Below are 17,205 nucleotides of genomic sequence, written 5' to 3'. Positions count from 1 at the left end.
TATATTTAGCTTTTATGTTTTCATCATTTTTAAAATCGATGCTGAATAATTCTTCGCATAGAACAAATTCTTAGATGCAGCAGACGAATGAAAAAAATTCTAGTTCAACTTTGTTCCTGCATCGTTTAAGTTCTGAACAAATTATTCTTTGGCCAAATTTGTTGAAAGCAAGTAACGCAGAATTTTCAATTTGAATAAAATCGATATTAGCTCTACGTAAGATATTTACATTATTCCTGTGATCTTTTTCTTGTCATTTATTTAATTCGTTTCCTTTCTACTTTGCATTACAAATTATGAAACAATTAAAATACTAAATTTTATTGAAGGCACAAAGATTTCAGTTTTTGTTTTATAATACTCCATTAATTACTGCGCTAATAATACTTCTTTTAATAGAAAAATTTCCTGTTATAATCATTTGCTAAAAATGTCCGATGGTCCGTAGACCCCTACTTACTGTTAAAATCTGATGTATCTTTCAATACAATACATATACTCTTTGCTCTTTTCTTTAAATTACATGAAAAACGATATTTTCTTTAAGTACCGAAACAAATGCTTTTGGAAACCTTTTGCTGAATCAATTGTTATAGTTTAATCTGAAATTTCAATCTATTGTTTTCATCTGAAATTCGAATTCGATTTAGAATTTAAAAAAAAAGCTGCATTGTTGTTGAATATATTTGTAGCTGGACAACTTATTTTATTCCTTTATTAGTGAATAGTACTAATTTAATAAGAACTATATTTAAGGGGAGAACTCTTATTCATCGAAAATAGAAATGTTCATTCGTAAACAACAATATAGAATTTCTATATCTGTAAGCTTTTAAGTATATATTTTGAAACTGTATTAGTACGGAAAATTGTTCTCCAGAACTTTAAATACTGATTTCTGAAGAAGATATAATATATTAAATGATCTAATGGAGACAAATTTTTGTTGAATTAGTACAACAAGAATTTGATACTTAATGAGGAGACTATAAACAAGATGCTTTACTATGCATATAGTATGCTTACTTATGCAGAGTATTTCATTAAACGTGATAAACAAGGGACTTTACGCTAATAATTGCTTTCAACACAGATTGAGATTAAGATTGTATTCTATTATAGTATATAAATGATTGAGAATAAATGTTTTTCCTTATTTTTGTAAAACGATGTTCATCATTTTCTATTAATGAAAACGAACAAGGTAAACTATCTGAAATTATCATCAATGAAAGTTACGATACTTGTTATCACATTTGATGAACACTCTGCATACAACAGAATGATCCACAATTTTTGTATCAAGAAATCTGGCATTAAAGACGGGAAGACGATTCTTACAAGTTACATTACAGATTAAGTATTGCGTGTTGTAATATTCTTATCAATGAACCAAAAAGAAAAAATAAAAAGAACAAAACTTAATTGCTGCATTAATAAAAAGAATAATGCGTTGCTATGACAGTCTCATTACAGTACCAACGACAGAAGTGAGTATTTTTTTTTTCTTTTTTTTTTTTTTTTTTTAGTTCTAAATGAGAGACTCGAGCTCCATCGAACAATCTATTTTTGTAACAAAAAATTTTTCTTTCATATATATATATAATATATATATTCGAAGCAGAAAAATTGCACCAGCTCACAGTTAAAGCGTAATACTTTTGTTTTTCTTTTTTCATAACTTCATTTTCTGTTAACAATTATATCAAATGCATAACAAATTATTTCTCCTCTGATGATGTACCCTACAAATATAATTGAATTTTTCGATCGATCAAGTTATATTTTCATCGAATTGAATATTGCAAATATAATTTTTCCACTCGTTTCTAATATAAAATCCTTGACCGTTGGTCTTAACAATTCTACTTTCATTACGACAAAAGGTACACATTATTTTAGATAAATATAATAAACCAAATGTAAACCGCTTTAATTACTAAACAATAGTAGCGTAGTAAAATTTTAATAACGACTAAAACGTAATTTTCATAAAAATTCCACAAAAATCTCATCATATAGAATATAATTTCGAAACAATGGTCTTGAACTAAAATTTATGTACAATAAAACATATTGTTGCCATTAACATTTTTGTGGCATTAAAAAAAAATATTTCTATGTGCACATATACATATATATGTTGGTCGTAACGTACGAAATTTTATCATCCGTCGTTGGTGCATTATTAAAACATACAGAGAATAAAAAAGAAGACGTATTTTTATATGATAAAACCATAATGTTCCGATGACAATATGTTAACTCGATGTTACTACCTAATAATTATTACACGATTAACTGTTCTATAAGTAAACAATTGGTCGACTCATATTTTAAGTACACTTTCGTTACCGGGATGTAAGACATCATTCTGTGTCTTATTCTTAAGTAAGCGCAGAATAATACAAAATACTGGTTGTTTTTATCATTATAATAATTATTAAGGTTAAAACTCTGTATTCGTCATTTACTTGAACAGATTGAACCTACCTATATAATAAAATTTAGCATTTTTATGCTATTTGATACCGACTGTCGCGCTTCTTTTTCTCTCTCATTCTCTCTTTCATTCTTTCTCTCTACCTTTCTCTCTGTCTCTCAATCTTTCTACCTCTGTACATTAATATTATTATAAAAGTAAATGCTCTGCATCTCTCCTTCGATTATACTTTCAGTCTCTTTTGCATAGAAATATGCATGCCGGACATTTCGAGCATACCATAGGCCGCTTCGAAATTCGTGTTTCAAGGCAGGCTTGCATTCTGCAACACCCCCATGGAAGCATATAAAAAAGAAAAAAAAAAGAAGAACATCATTTCTCATTCGCTTAACGCATCAAGCAATCAACCTCTAATTAGTTCTATAAGAATGTAGTCCCTTCACCCAGAACTAATGTATCATGGACTTGTAAAGTTATGGTTTTCTTTCTAGTTCTCCTGCTTCTAATACATCCAATTCCCTAAGCTTATGAAATCCTATAAGCGTGGAATCTGGAAAAAAGAGTTTTGTCTTTCATTCTGTTATACCATTTTGAATGATACTTGCGAAAGCTATTTTCCTTTTACTACACTAAACGAATTACTTACGGCATTTTTCATTGTAAAAATAATTCAATGATCTCCCCTCAACAATTCCATCAACAAATTAAACGAGCTGCCTTCTCCTTCGGCGCGTTTCGCACTCAGTAATTCTTTTCCCGCTTGACATGTTCTTTGTAAATCTGGAATTCTCAATAATAATTCACCAAATTTGGCAGGCATCTCTGGGTACCTCGCTATGGTGTACTGTTGCAATGCTTGTAAAGCCTTTTCCTGAGACGCTCTAACTTTTTCCGGTTCCTTCAATTCACTGGTATCAGATGTCAACAACACTATTACCTACGTGTAACATAAATTGTAAGATATATTAATTCCTTCGAATATTATAGACTACCACGGAGGGTGAATAAACGGAGGAAAAGTAATTACCTTCATCGCGACGTATTCGTATTGATCGACTCGAAGCCTTCTTAGATTGTTGGTAAACGCGAGCATCCTCTCGATGCAAGTCGCCAAGCCAAGTTGTCTGGCTCGTTCTAATGTAATTGACTTGCCGAGAGACACTCTAATTTCACCGGGAGTGCTCATACTGCGAAAACAGCACGAGAAGAGCAGTAGCTCGCACCAGGAATTAATCAATAAACAGATCTGATCGTCGATCGAAATGTTCTTGAATAACGGCAAACTCTTGCACCACTTCACTATTTTGTAGAGCCGATGATCAGCGATGTTGCAGAGGTTTGACAGAAAGTCCGGATGCTGAATCGGATTACCGTTTGTATTGTTCATTTGAGGATTGCTGTTTATGGGCGCAGCTCGTTGATCATTATTAATTGCAGATACAGAAGAGCACGACCTGTCGTCTCTTCTGCTGCTGCTGGGATTACCGTTTCCCGTGGTCCCGTTGGAGGAACATTCAACACCTGAACTCGCGTCGTTTGCAGTTCCGGTTCCTCCGCCACTTCCGACTCCCAATAATATTGTGTCGTGTGTTGTGTTCGTGGTGGTGTTCGTTCCTCCAGCTTGAATCCCAGACATACGATCGTTATCGTTGTAATGCCACAAATGCTCTACGTCCATGATATCCTGCAAAAGTTGCGGCACCACCTGCATCTTGTGGGAGTGATTAGAGTAATGCCTAGCGGTATAATGATACTCGCTACCGACCGGAGCTGGACTACAATTTCCTCCTGTGGCTAACTTGTCGCTGGTCATGCTGCTCGCAGGGCTACCGACCAGGGTCGCCGGAAGTGTGTACGTACATTGGTAGGTACTTCTCCCACCTCTGGTACGGTCCTCTCTAATCGCCTCGAGCTTCATTCCTATTCGTTATATCGCGTTGATAAATACATTGTACGATCGATAGATTAGTATAGATAATGAATGGTCCATTCGTCTTACCCATATTGAGGCACTTGTCAAATCGGCAGGCGGGGCACTTTTTCCTGGTTGCGACAGTGACCGGACAGCCCGCGCCTCTAAGGCACACGTAGTTTTTCCGATTCTGGACGGTGCGTTTGAAAAATCCCTTGCACGATTCGCACGAGAAGATTCCGTAATGGAAGCCGCTGATCTTGTCCCCGCAAATTGGACACGGGCTATTGATCAGTTGTTGTCTAGTGGAAATGCCGGACGGGGCTGACGGTATTCGACAATCTTCCTGATCGTCTGCTGCGACGTGTCCCTCCGGTGAAAGTTCGGAACCAGGCGCGGACGAGGCGTAATGATGAGCGATGGCAGGCGAGGCTGTTGCTGGTAGATGGAGCGGACTTCCTTGAGCCACCTGATGTTGGTGATGCTGGGGATGTCTTGGTTGTTGGACGGGTGAATGAGTGGGTGGACTTAGGGAACCGTAACTGTAGCAGCTGCTCGAGGCGTCCGAGTTGTTCCTCGAGAGCGAATGTGACAATGACAATGACAACGAAGAGGTCGAGTTGTTGAAGCTATGTCGCGACAGGGATAATGACGAAGATGGGACTGGACTTCCTGCTCCTAGAGCAGAATGACGAGCTGCGTGGGGGCTCTGCGTTGGAGAACTGAATACGCTGTACGCTGAATGAATCGCCGAGTCCGGTGACGGTACCTGAAAAGTTTTCAAATTGTCAGGGATTGTTATAAAAGTGGCATATTATTTGTGTAAAAAAAAAAATGTAAAAAAATGGTAATACAAAGCAAGCAAGGCGAGAACGTCCCTTCAATCAGTTAGTAAATAACGATATTTAACGATAAAATATATTTTCGTAATGAATTTCAGTGAACAATGCAATGATCGATTATTGGAACATCAATTAGTGGAAAATTTGATTGCTGAAGCATCTATTATCGGGAAATTCCATTAACGGAACTTGGAGCAGCAGAGAATTTGACTACTGAAACATCTGTTAAGGGATGCTGAAACATGCTAGCGTATGCAATGCTCTTTAGACAGTAAGTGAACATTAAATAAGCAGTAAGATTTTACTGTATCATCTGGCAGACAAAGTTAAAATAGAATATCCGTTCGTTTACGTTACCTGCGATCTTGTGTGGCTATGCTTAGTCAGATGATGTCTAGGATTTAACACTGGACTATGATTTGGAGTCGAACTATTGTAACCGCCAAGTAGTTTTCCTACGAGAAGAGGTAAGTCATTTTGTTGTGTTTGTTCGAGATTTTCAATATTGCGTTGTTGTTGTTGTTGTTGCTGCTGCTGTTGCTGCTGCTGTTGTTGCTGTTGCTGCTGTTGAATCGGTTGATTATGGGCTAGTGGTAATCCTGTGTCATGAAAGGAGCTAAACGTAAATCCAGGGCTAGATCGGAAGTCTGGCTCTGGTTTTATGGGAAACTTCTGTTCCATAGGCCCAGGACTCGAGCCACATACTTGGACACCCTCCATTGATATGTCCTCGTGCGTATCCTATGACGAAAGAAACATTTTTTAAGCAAAGTTTCTAAAAGCAAAAGTCTAAAACTCTGCTTCCTACATTTATACATCATGCTCGCTCTCTGCCCAGACACACAGTCAATCGCAGGTTAACATAATCTAAAATAGCATCATTAAACGGTTTGGCCTCGTACAATAATGAATCATGCGAGGTGGAGCGCGTACCTGATTCGTAATCGTATTGGAAGACATTTCTTGGTCCGACAGTTCTCCTTCCCATGACATAGGTCTTTCTGGCTGCTGTTGGGACACGTCGTTCCCATCGTAACAGCCGTTTCCATCCTCAACGTCCCCGTCGCCGATTTTCTCACCGCTCTGGCTACCCGACGCGTCTCGTTTCTTCTTCGTACGCAGATTCACCCCACGGAAGTCGATTTTACTGATCTCGACGTCGCTGTCCTCGGCATCATCGTCCGCCGTGTTCTGCGTCAGAACGTTCACTCCGATCCCGATGCCTATGCTCTGCGAGCCATTGCTAGTACCGATTCCCGTGGTGGATACGACGTTCGCGTTTCCGCAGCCTAGTACGGAGCCACAACTTGAGACAACGGACACCGTCACGCCGTTTTGACCGGCAAGATACTTGCATATACCTTTACCTGCAATTTGATTTTCGTTTTTTTTAATAATCGCATTAAAAGCACGGAAATTTCAATCGACAGTTACCATCGTGCACATCCTGATTGGGGGGTACGTTGATTGTCGTGACAGAGACATTCTTTCCGGTTTCGGTCGAACGAGCCGTGCTGATCGTGCACGACGGCCCGCCAGGGGTCGAGGAACAGCAGCTAGTCGAGGATGTGACCGAAGTGGTAGTCGCCAGTGAGGAGGTAGAGGTGGTACAGGACGCAGAGACGGAGGCGGAGTTGTCTGGAGCTGCGGGACCGGCGGACGAGGATGCGACGGTGCATGAATTCGTCTTCCAGGACTGCGAGGCTGGCCACCAACCAGGGCCCGGCCCGGGACCAGGACCTGGGCCCTCGCTGGGTCCGTTTTGCTCCGACATCCTCAGCTGGTTAATCCGCCGCACGCTCGTGACGCGACACGGAGTCTTTGGACGGTCGCGAAACCCTGCTGCATCCTGGAGAGAACTTCTCTGGTTGCGCTGGATAGTCGCTCGTGACTGTTCGGTGACGATCTATTATTTACCCCGTTGGCCGTTCGTTGAGATCACGTTAGCGTGAATTCGGACATTGGAGATCGGTTGGTGCCGGCGTGCCTGCGAATAGAAATGGGAGAGTTAGCGAAAGCGATATAATATTATACTGAAAGATATCGTGATGACAAAAGGACGCATAATTCGTGATAAAAATGTTCTATTTCAAGCTGATATACGCGAGACCATTTTAATGTTAAAGCGCAAGCATGGAAAAAAAAGGTAGGAACGGAAAGAAGTATTGCGCGAGGAAAAAAAGAGCAATAATTCTTATCAAGATGGTATAGTGTTTCATCAAGATGTATTACAAGAAAGCGCATCCAAGTGCACGGAGAGCGTTCGCGAGTGCATTTGAGGAACCGAGACTGTAGAAGCGGTCCCACACAATCCAAGTTCCGCTAGTGTGCATCGACGGCCGTCCCGCAAGGCCGGTCTACTTCCGCTCCCGCAGAACCGCCGATCGACCTTCGTGCGGAAACGCAAACGGGCTTCGTACTAGCGCCTTTTGTTTGTAACTGATCACGCAATACGATATAACGCACCGGGCAAGGAAAAACCGGTACAAAATCGTGCTCTTTGTCCGTTACGTGCATTTACACGATGCGTCAACACCGTTAATTATTTCCAGACGATAGTGCAACGTTTACCGTCTGTGTTCCTGTTAAGAACGGGTCAATTTTAGCCTTTTATCAAACATCTATCCCAATGAATATCTACAGGTAACGTAGTGGAATTTCATATTTACGTTTCAACATAACCAAGAAGTGCCCTCTCTACAAGTCTACGCATGCGTATTCCGTGCCACGAAGTATAACATACAAGAATTATCTGTTCATTGAATGAACAGCAGTAGTAGCAAAAAGATAGTACAAAACGCCTTACGCTCAATCATTTACGATTGCTATCGATTTTAAGCGTTAAAAATGCGCACTTCTTAATCGTACCTCGCCGTTCTTTAACCATTTGCCACAAACATGTACGACGAATAAATCATGATACTAGAACATTGCTAGTGCACAACTGTATCAATGTATGTACGACATAGAGTTTGAAAACCCTATGTCACAAACACGATAGTACATATGTACGTGGAGAAAGAACATTTCGTCGTTTGAACGGCATCGTGCGACAGTTGTCTGCATGCAGTCTGGGAAATGAGTAGAAGTTTCGTAAGAAATGCGATAGATCAAACTAAAAGAAAAAAGAAAGAACGGAAAGAATTAAACCGTAACTCAGCTAACACGCGACCGTATCGACCTCTTCTCTCGGAGGATTGCAGAGGCCATAACGATGGTAGATACAACTACGACTGCGACGCCGACGTTAAGGTCAAGGCCCTCTGCAACCGCCCTACCCAACTCCAATGTACCTTCGTGATCACGTGACGCGATTCAAGGTCTTTTCTCCCTACTCTGACCGGGCGGCACACCGGCCACGCCACCACGATGCATTAGGATCGCTCTTTTTCGCATATTTGGACGAATGCAGTCCCGCAAAGGTTAATCTTTCTTCAAAACTCTCGACGATTTCGTATCTTTCACTCTTTTTCCATCACAGTTTTCCAATCCCGAGGTTAGAAAGTTTTGTATTCGCTCGAACGATGACTCTCTTAACCTATAAGGAAACTCTTTCACGAGAACAGTTTATCAATGTTGATTGAAGTTTATTTATATAGATACTGTTGTGTTGTAATAGCGTGGGAAGCGTATCAATATCTCGTAAACATTCTTTTCTTATTACGGGACGCGTGATGGCTTCATTGAAACGAACATACATAGCTGACTTCAAGGAATCATCGATTCAAGGTACTGCTTGTACATATCTTTCAAGGTGTTGATACAAAGGCGCGTGTCCTTGCCAAAATGTGCAAAAGGTTTGCCCGCCGCGTACCTTTATCTCTATGTCTCGATAGGAGGTGTAAGCATGACAGGTGATGCGGAAGAGGGATCGATGACCTTATGAGAACACGCCGACTCTATTTTGAGCCGGTCGTATGTACGGTAGGCCCCGGATTCAGAGTCGGAATGACCATGAAAGAAGTAAGAAGAACCACGTTTGTTTTCCTATTACGTTAGTCTTGTCATTGCCGACAAAACGTGGGCCAAGTAAAACGTCATCGTCGGCTATATCTTTCGCCAAGGAAACGGAAAGTCATTCTTGTCGTAACTTTTTTTTAACTTGTCATTCAATGTTGTCCATCTATTATATGACTGAAGAAATTTTTTTATTTTAGCAAAACACGTAAATAATTGTCATCTGTAAACGATACTAAGAACTAACGCGAGTTGGGAAGGTCAAAAATCCGTTATATTGTACCGATAGTGGATCGATTATGGATATTTCAATATTCGGTATTTTATTAAAATTTATTTATTAAAAAATGAATACATTTCATTAACAGAGACTATTTGTACTCGATAAATTATATTTTTACAGATGATATGGCACCTCTGTTGTGTAATGTAAGGTGGACTGTTAAAATGTTTTTGTTTCAAAAATTTCGTATCGTTTAGCTACGACCAGCATAGATTTTAATTATCAAAATAGAGTATGTTTCGTGGAAAGACTTGCACATTGGTAACGTGAGAGGTTGTTTCTATCGGGAACTGTGCACACTTTCTAAAGCGATACCAACGAAGGATAAACGAGTACGACGGACATTTGACTTCGATATGCAGTACTGACACAAGTTAAATGCACAAATTATGATCTTACCGAATTTAGCACAAATCAACGGAACTGCTGAGCCAGTGTACATTTCCGTAAACAAACTTAAATTAAGAAATTTATACATCTAATTTTATTCTGATTGCAGATGTTCACAGGTTTAGTGGATGTAGGTGCTTACATCAACCTGAGAGTTACATCAACAGACCCATTTGGCCTACTGTTTTAATGACGGGTTTGAAATTGCATTTATTCAAGTGAAATGCATTTATTAAGTTTCATTTCTTTTTACTGCAGATCACGTACACTTATCTTTTCGACATTTTTAACTTAAAAAGTATATACTTGCATGTTATATATAGATAGTACAACATGTAAGCAAACAGAAATGCAGTTGGTAATATTTTACGTGCTATTTTAACACGATGGACTTTCTCACTACCTCTGGGGATCGATAACGCGTGATAATTAAAGGTTTACACGACTGTCCATTACACAATAAGCATGGAGCATACTAAGGTATTTCATAGAAGCTTTCCTCGTCTCCACAGTCACGCACCACGTACGAAAAGCACTGGATTCGACGTGGAATATCTTTCTCTTTCTTTCTCTCTCCGTTTTACTCGGGAAGTAGGCGCGGGTTTTCCTTTCACCCGGGCCAGTGGGCTCGAGCAGGGCCCATACTGCGCATACATCTTAATATATCGTCGAACGTGCATACGTAGCCCCAACACATATTTTCTATGGCTGCGCGTGTTTATGAATGCGCGTTCTAACGCCAATCACATGCACACCTTTATTGATTCGATGCGTGAAAATGTTTCTGTTAGTTATGCATTTTTCTTACCCTTTCAGACCTTTGATTTTTCCTTGGTAAAACAGTCACGTTAAGATGAAAGAACAAAATAAATTGATATACTGTTCGGATAAAACTGTTATCCGGTCGAGTCTAAATATAATGTACTCTACGCTCTATACTATAGAATAATGCTTATGACAAACTATAAAAATAATTGAAAAATTGAATAGAAGTTTCTGAAATTAATGCACATTATAGTTTCTGCTATTCTTGCGTCACGTTCCTTGTCCATTGGCGATAAAACGATAAAAGAAAAAATGAAAATATCGCGACGCCTAGGCAGATAAAGCGTTTGAGATTGCGTAAAAATATGAAGAATGTTTATTTTTCATTTGCCAGATACAACACCTCGTACGAGGTAGCTTTGCATGTACATGACGATCGAGGATACTCAGTGGTCTGGTCTGGGTGTCAATTAAAATTATTATAGTCGGTCGAGAAGCATTTTTGAGCAACATCAAGAACCGGTTCGGTTCGGGATCGGCTGCAGCAGCCAGCTACCGTCGTCCCGTATACATTGCCACATTTTGTTTTCGCCTGTCTTAACGAGATCGCGTCGAATTTGCGATTTCCACAGAAAAGTGTCGACACATGCACGCAATGAGCTGGACAACGATTTTGGTGATTCTAATCCAATTATCAAACCGGTGAACGCACATTTCCAAATTCCTATAATAAGATTTATAAAACAGGAGAATTTAACGAAATTCCTGGGTAAGAATGTGTAAAAGTAGAAGTTAACAATCATTGAGAGGTTAATAAAGTACAACTCATTACCCAATGTACTACGCTCCTCTCGAGGTGATTAATTTTACAGATTATAGATTGCGCATAGGCATGTATTCTAGACGTGATTCGAACAAAACCTACACGATCCTGCATACCATTCGCAATATATCCCCGAGAAGGTGACAGCTTCCTGCTGTTTTATTTGTTCATGCGATTTCATTATACCTAACTCTCTCCATAAACCAGTTAAATTCTCTTCTAACATCGTCCATTCACATTCCTTAACAGAATTTTGTGTTTCCACACCACATCTGCATTTATGCGTTATAGTCACTTGTGATTGAGATTACATTTACAACGGCTTGCTTGTTAGGTTGAAATGTAAATTTATTATCGTGTAGCGTATCCTAAATGGATCGAAGAATTTTCAGCGACCTCTAGAATGTAATATTCGCATATTTATGATAGACACGGTATTTCTAGATCAAAGCCTTGAATTAAACCACTTTCCAGCAGCATGCTAGAAGACAGAGTAGAATATTTCTATCAAAACGGATATGCACTTGTATATGCGTGCTGCAAACGATTGTACATATACGTATATATTTTCTTATATGAACTCGCAATTCTTACGATACCTTGAATATGCTGCGCAACTATGTCGGTTTTTTCGTTTAAAATGATTGTCGCTGCAAATGCATTCGTTACTTAACATTTAGAGGCGTGTGTATTCGTGCGAATGCTGTTAGATGAACGCACGTAAATATGTGGCTAAGACATGGTGAGTTAAAGAAAAGTCGATTCGAAAAAAGAAATGGGAGGAAGAATAGAGGAAGATTGCTGTCGAGTAGCAACAAACGATCAAGGTGCGGCCGGGCCAGTACGTCGGGAAAGGTTCATCAATATTCATAAGTCACACTAGGCCTATCCGCGTCTCAAGGATCCAGGGAGTTTCCACCACATACTCCTTCTCTCTGTCTCTTTTTTCTCTTTTCACGTGCGGCGTGTGGGACTGCATATGCACGACGAAAGACATTCGCACGACACAGAATTCTCTACGTAATGTGTGCATACCTATCTACATTGCATTCTATATCTACATTGTCCTATCACATTGCAGTTTTTATTCTGCCATGTATATGCAATGGAATAAAAATGCATTCAGATGTTTTCTTCTAGACCAGGCCTGATAATATGCTAAAGAAAACAGAGTCAAACGGTATGTACTATTACACTTCAATATAGAAATATTTGTTACATTCATGTTATGAGAAACTTACGTTATAAATTTATTCAACTGTGTCTGCACCACTTAAACACTATTTCCTCGTTATTAACAAAGTTTAAATGTGATGACATTTATCCAACTATGCATTGGACGAGTTAGAGTTTCCAAAAGCATATGCCTATTTTTTCGATACATGGTGTTATATAGTTGAACGACATTTACTCGTTCGTTTACTTTTAAACGCGTTACACGCATATTCACGTTGCATTTACTCACGAGTTAGCCTGTATATGCACGTGTCGTATACACACTCTGCGGTCATGATAAAATCGAGAAGGAGCTTGCGCAATCCCGAATAGCGATTACCACGGGAGGCAGTATTGTGGACAGGCCCGTCGCCGCCACTGGCGACGGGTTTTACCTGCATCTTGCATTTTGCATTAATAAAGAAACATTCGTTACCTGGGTGAAGAAAAGGTGAAGAAAAAGCCTGGAACAGGGACAAAAGTTATCCACGGAAATGACATTCGCAACACTTTACGGGTAAATGTTTCTCTTGTTCCGTGTTACAATACTTTTCATGTTTAAAGGTTATGTTAATACAATTCGATACATTTGACTAACTTCACTGCGCGAAAGATGCGCGCGCACCGCGGTTCGAGAGTTAGATCTTTTTAAATGACCGTCATGAGAACGCTGTGGATTAATAAAATTACAGTTAGAACATTTAATAGTTTACACTACGTTTCATAAACAGTCAAATAATCTTTACGATAATAAGAGTAATATTGACGAAACTTTTCTTATTTTAAGAATTTACGTAGATACAGAGTATTTCATGAAAATGCATCATTGATTTCAAGAATACCCGCAAGATGACCTCGGAAGCAACTTGCATGCTTTGGTAAAAACGATTGTGAATTTATTGAGAATGTCAGGTAGCACTACCAATTTCCGTGAAATGTGGGATATTCAACACGAAACAATGCAGATGAGCAATGTTAGAGGATCGTATAGATTATATTCATCTTTTCAACTCATTAACCTGCTTTTAAAATATGAAAAGTACGTAACGCTTTCTCTTCTATTTTTCAACATTTTTAAATACGCATAGTAACTTTATTTTCGTTTTTATTTTATATAATCTTCAATGCTACAATTAATAATCATGTTTTTATTCCAATATGTTGCATGTTGCGGAAAATGTCAGTGCTTAATCTGGTGTCAATAACGTTATTACTGACTGTGTGTACATATACCGCTATAGGCTAACGCCCCATCTATTCGATCCCGTTTCCTTTTTTCTGTAACAGTTAGCCTCGAGTCAGCGATTTTCTTGTGTTCCTCTACTTCTCTTTATTTCTCTCTCTGTCCCTCCCTACGTCTCCTCTCCCTCCCTCTCCTATTCATTTTCATTTATCTTTCTCAACTTATTTATTGAACTGTAAATATTTTTAATGGCAATAATATTTTCATAATAACGGTATCATTGCAGATGAGATGTCATTTTATAAACATTTTTATCAACCGCATAGACACTACAGTATATTAACCAGGCTTGTGTAATTATAAGTGGAAGAAAGATGGATATTAAGATAGCAAAATAGCAGAATATAAGAGGATGGGTTAAGTGTCTTCAATTTAACATATATCATATAATTCTTACATCATTCTATATCGTTCTCATAGTTTCCAGATATCAAATTCTTGATCCAGTGATAGATACAGATTTCAATTAGTCGACGATTAATTAAAAACTAGCACCAACCGTCTCGTTGGTAGAATGTCAGACTTTCGTTCGAAGTTCCTTGATCGTAGATAGCTTGTCTACGCGCTAGATTCCGCGTTCGACCTTCGATTTGATAACGTTAGGATAACGTTCCGACAAGAATGCATTATCGCAGACGAAACGATTGAACGGACTCAAATAGGACTTTACACGTGCGAGACAATATTTTTACGTAACAATATAGTAAGTCTGCAATAACAAATTACTTAGCCCACGACGGTACTTTGATCTTACTTGTGTAAAAGTGAAATTATGTAAAATATGATTTTTCAAACACGTTACAGTGTTACACTTCCAGGAATTAACAAAGTGACTTGGTAGGTACGCAAGAACGACGAAATTACTTGTCTCCGTGGTTTAACGGGTTCAGTTAGAGTACGAAACGTCCATATGCAGCTCGTTACGAGAAAGAGAGAGAAGTTGGTGCTGGCGCGCGCGCGCGCGATCGAATAAAATCCACAGGCACAAGAATCTTGCGTTGAGGAGCACTGATCTGCAGTGTATATCGTGTAGGTATTACCTCTGATGGTAGGGATGGAGGTGAAGGGTGCAAGAGGGGCCACGGAGGGGCTCAAGGCCGGTCACGCTGTCAAGTCAGAAAGCCTGCGCGCCGAAATATCAACATGACTGTCCAACACGGTTAGCCTCGCTTGCTGCTCCGATTACCTCGCCATGTTCGCAGACACGCGTCTATATCACGTTCCCCTTGTCGTGTTCCTGGGACGGGAGCCGCGGGATCATGAAAAGTTCGCGTCAACTTTTCTCCCTTTGCGACGAGCCGAACACGCGGGTTGTACGAGGTTAAATAGGAGGGGGGTAAAAACAGTTGACGGGGGTTTAAATTGTGAAGAACAAGGGAGAGAGAGAAAGAGAGAGAGAGAGAGAGAGAGAGAGAGAAAAGGGAGAGAATCGACTTTCGGACAGGTGGTACGAGCACGGAGGCTGACAGCTGATAGTTCGTGACTCTTGTATAGAGGGAAGTTACGAAACTCGTTACCACGAGAAAGGCTACGCGACACGGTCTTGCAGGAAAGAAGTGGAATACGCCGGTGTGTGCGAGACCGTGCGTGAGCGAGTGCCTTCGCGACTCGCGGCCGAGAAAGCGAAAGAAGGAAAAGGACGTAGTGAGACAAAAGGGTGAGACGCCTAAAGGGAGCGATAGAGAGGGAGAGATAGAAGACAGAGAGAGAGAGAGAGAGAGAGAGAGAGAGAAAGAGAAAGAAATTTAAATGATCAGCGATCGATCGATCCGCAATCGAAATTCGCCGCCGATCGATCCGGCATCGGAAAGTATCGAGTACGTACGTCTGGTCGGTAGGCTCGATAAAATCGAAACGATTTTTCTCCGCTGGATACGCGGTTGACGATGGAAAAAAAATCAAGCGAAAAAAAAAAGGAGACGAGAGATGAACGGGTAGAGGGGAGAGGGGTAGAGTAAAAGAGAAGAGAGGAAGAGAACGACGAAAGGAAAGGGGATAACGAGAAGAAGCAGGAGGGGATCGAGGGGTCATCGGGAAACATAACCTCTGTACGCGCAACGTCCGAGTAGAGTCGTCCAGGCGATTTTCAAATTTACCTTCACTTCCCTGTGCGACTTCCGCGTACGGCGTTTCCTTACCTTATGTTCCGTGCGATAGGAGGGCCGCGACGAGGTTCGCTCGTGGCGTTCGCGTTGGAAGCCAGCGTCTGGGACACGACACTCTTGACAGTTTTCCACGATGATGTACTGGCTCGGCTGGTATAGTTTTTTCGGCTGGCGCACAAGGGTGGATAGACCGAATAGATCACACAACACTACTACCGACACTCTTTCCATACGCGACACCGCGGTAGGACGTGCGATCGGGCGTCTTCGGACGAAGTAACAGGCAACCGAAAGAGCTTGGCACACCTTCGCGTCACGTTACAACGAGTTACAACGAGCCACGGGCAACTACAGGCACGGGGCTACCTCGGACTCTCCGTCTCCGTCTCCGTCTCCGCTGTTGACTGGTGGCTACCTCACACCACAACCTCCTCTCGTACCTGTGTCTCTTTCTTTCTCTTTCTACGCTCGTGCTCTCGAAGCCAGTGACGATAGTACAGTGCATCGACACCAGATGGACGACGTTGCCGTGCGTCGCGTCCATGTACTATATAACATAAGACGTGGTCCGCGAGTACCGCAGAACCATCAGTTTGTGACAATGGCTGTCCTCTTCGGGTGAAAAAACCGGGTGATGTTCGATCGAATTAAAAAGGTAGGAGTGCGAGGAGATGAGAATCGTCGGAGCTACGACCGAGAAAGATAATAATCTGTAAATATTATTCGAACTTGGAATGGAAATGGAATTTGAGGGAACATGAAAAATATGTATCCATTGGGTAAAGTTTATCGTGACGTTTTATTATACCAATGACTGTGCTTGATATTTAGGACAGAATTTAACGTACCTAGTGGATAAGATATCTTCCCTACGCGAGGAAGTTTATATCACGATAAAGTTTATCCTTGAAAATGATTCAAACGAAATGATAGCAAACGATATGTATAATGTAAGTATATATATCGGAACTATGTACAAAATTACTCACTTTCGCTACGTACTCATATTTGATGCCTGGCTAAGGAAGGAACTTGGCTGAAATAAGGAACGTGCCTGTACATTATAACGCTGGATTGTTAATGGTGTAAGTCAAGTAAACGTAAATGATCATGGTTCAACGCTCGAGACTGACCGGGGTCGCCAAAGCATTTTCCTTCAGCTCCGCTTGACAGCGATTGGCATCTATAATTCTTGGCGGTGTGCGGCAAAAAAGTCGCGGAATGCGT

The 17,205-nt window shown here is 40.4% G+C and overlaps 1 protein-coding gene across 2 annotated transcripts; it reads right to left on the bottom strand.

The window, feature by feature from the left end:
- Window positions 1–2,205: 2,205 nt before the first annotated feature.
- On the bottom strand, window positions 2,206–16,496 carry Hr39 (nuclear hormone receptor FTZ-F1 beta). 2 transcript variants are annotated; one of them, XM_076894312.1, is made up of 8 exons: window positions 16,012–16,496; window positions 6,632–7,184; window positions 6,131–6,564; window positions 5,555–5,938; window positions 4,443–5,124; window positions 3,471–4,363; window positions 3,090–3,380; window positions 2,206–2,993 (listed from the first exon to the last, which is right to left on the bottom strand). In XM_076894312.1, exons 2-7 carry the CDS (start codon window positions 6,969–6,971, stop codon window positions 3,114–3,116), a joined length of 3,000 nt encoding a protein of 999 aa, XP_076750427.1. In that variant the 5' UTR covers window positions 6,972–7,184; window positions 16,012–16,496; the 3' UTR covers window positions 2,206–2,993; window positions 3,090–3,113. The 2 variants fall into 2 exon arrangements, with proteins under 2 accessions (XP_076750427.1, XP_076750428.1); XM_076894313.1 differs by lacking the exon at window positions 16,012–16,496 and adding an exon at window positions 13,067–13,195.
- Window positions 16,497–17,205: the final 709 nt, after the last annotated feature.

Source organism: Xylocopa sonorina, chromosome 4, assembly GCF_050948175.1.
Source record: "Xylocopa sonorina isolate GNS202 chromosome 4, iyXylSono1_principal, whole genome shotgun sequence".
NCBI classification, from domain to species: domain Eukaryota; kingdom Metazoa; phylum Arthropoda; class Insecta; order Hymenoptera; family Apidae; genus Xylocopa; species Xylocopa sonorina.
This window is presented reverse-complemented; position numbering and strand designations above follow the sequence as displayed.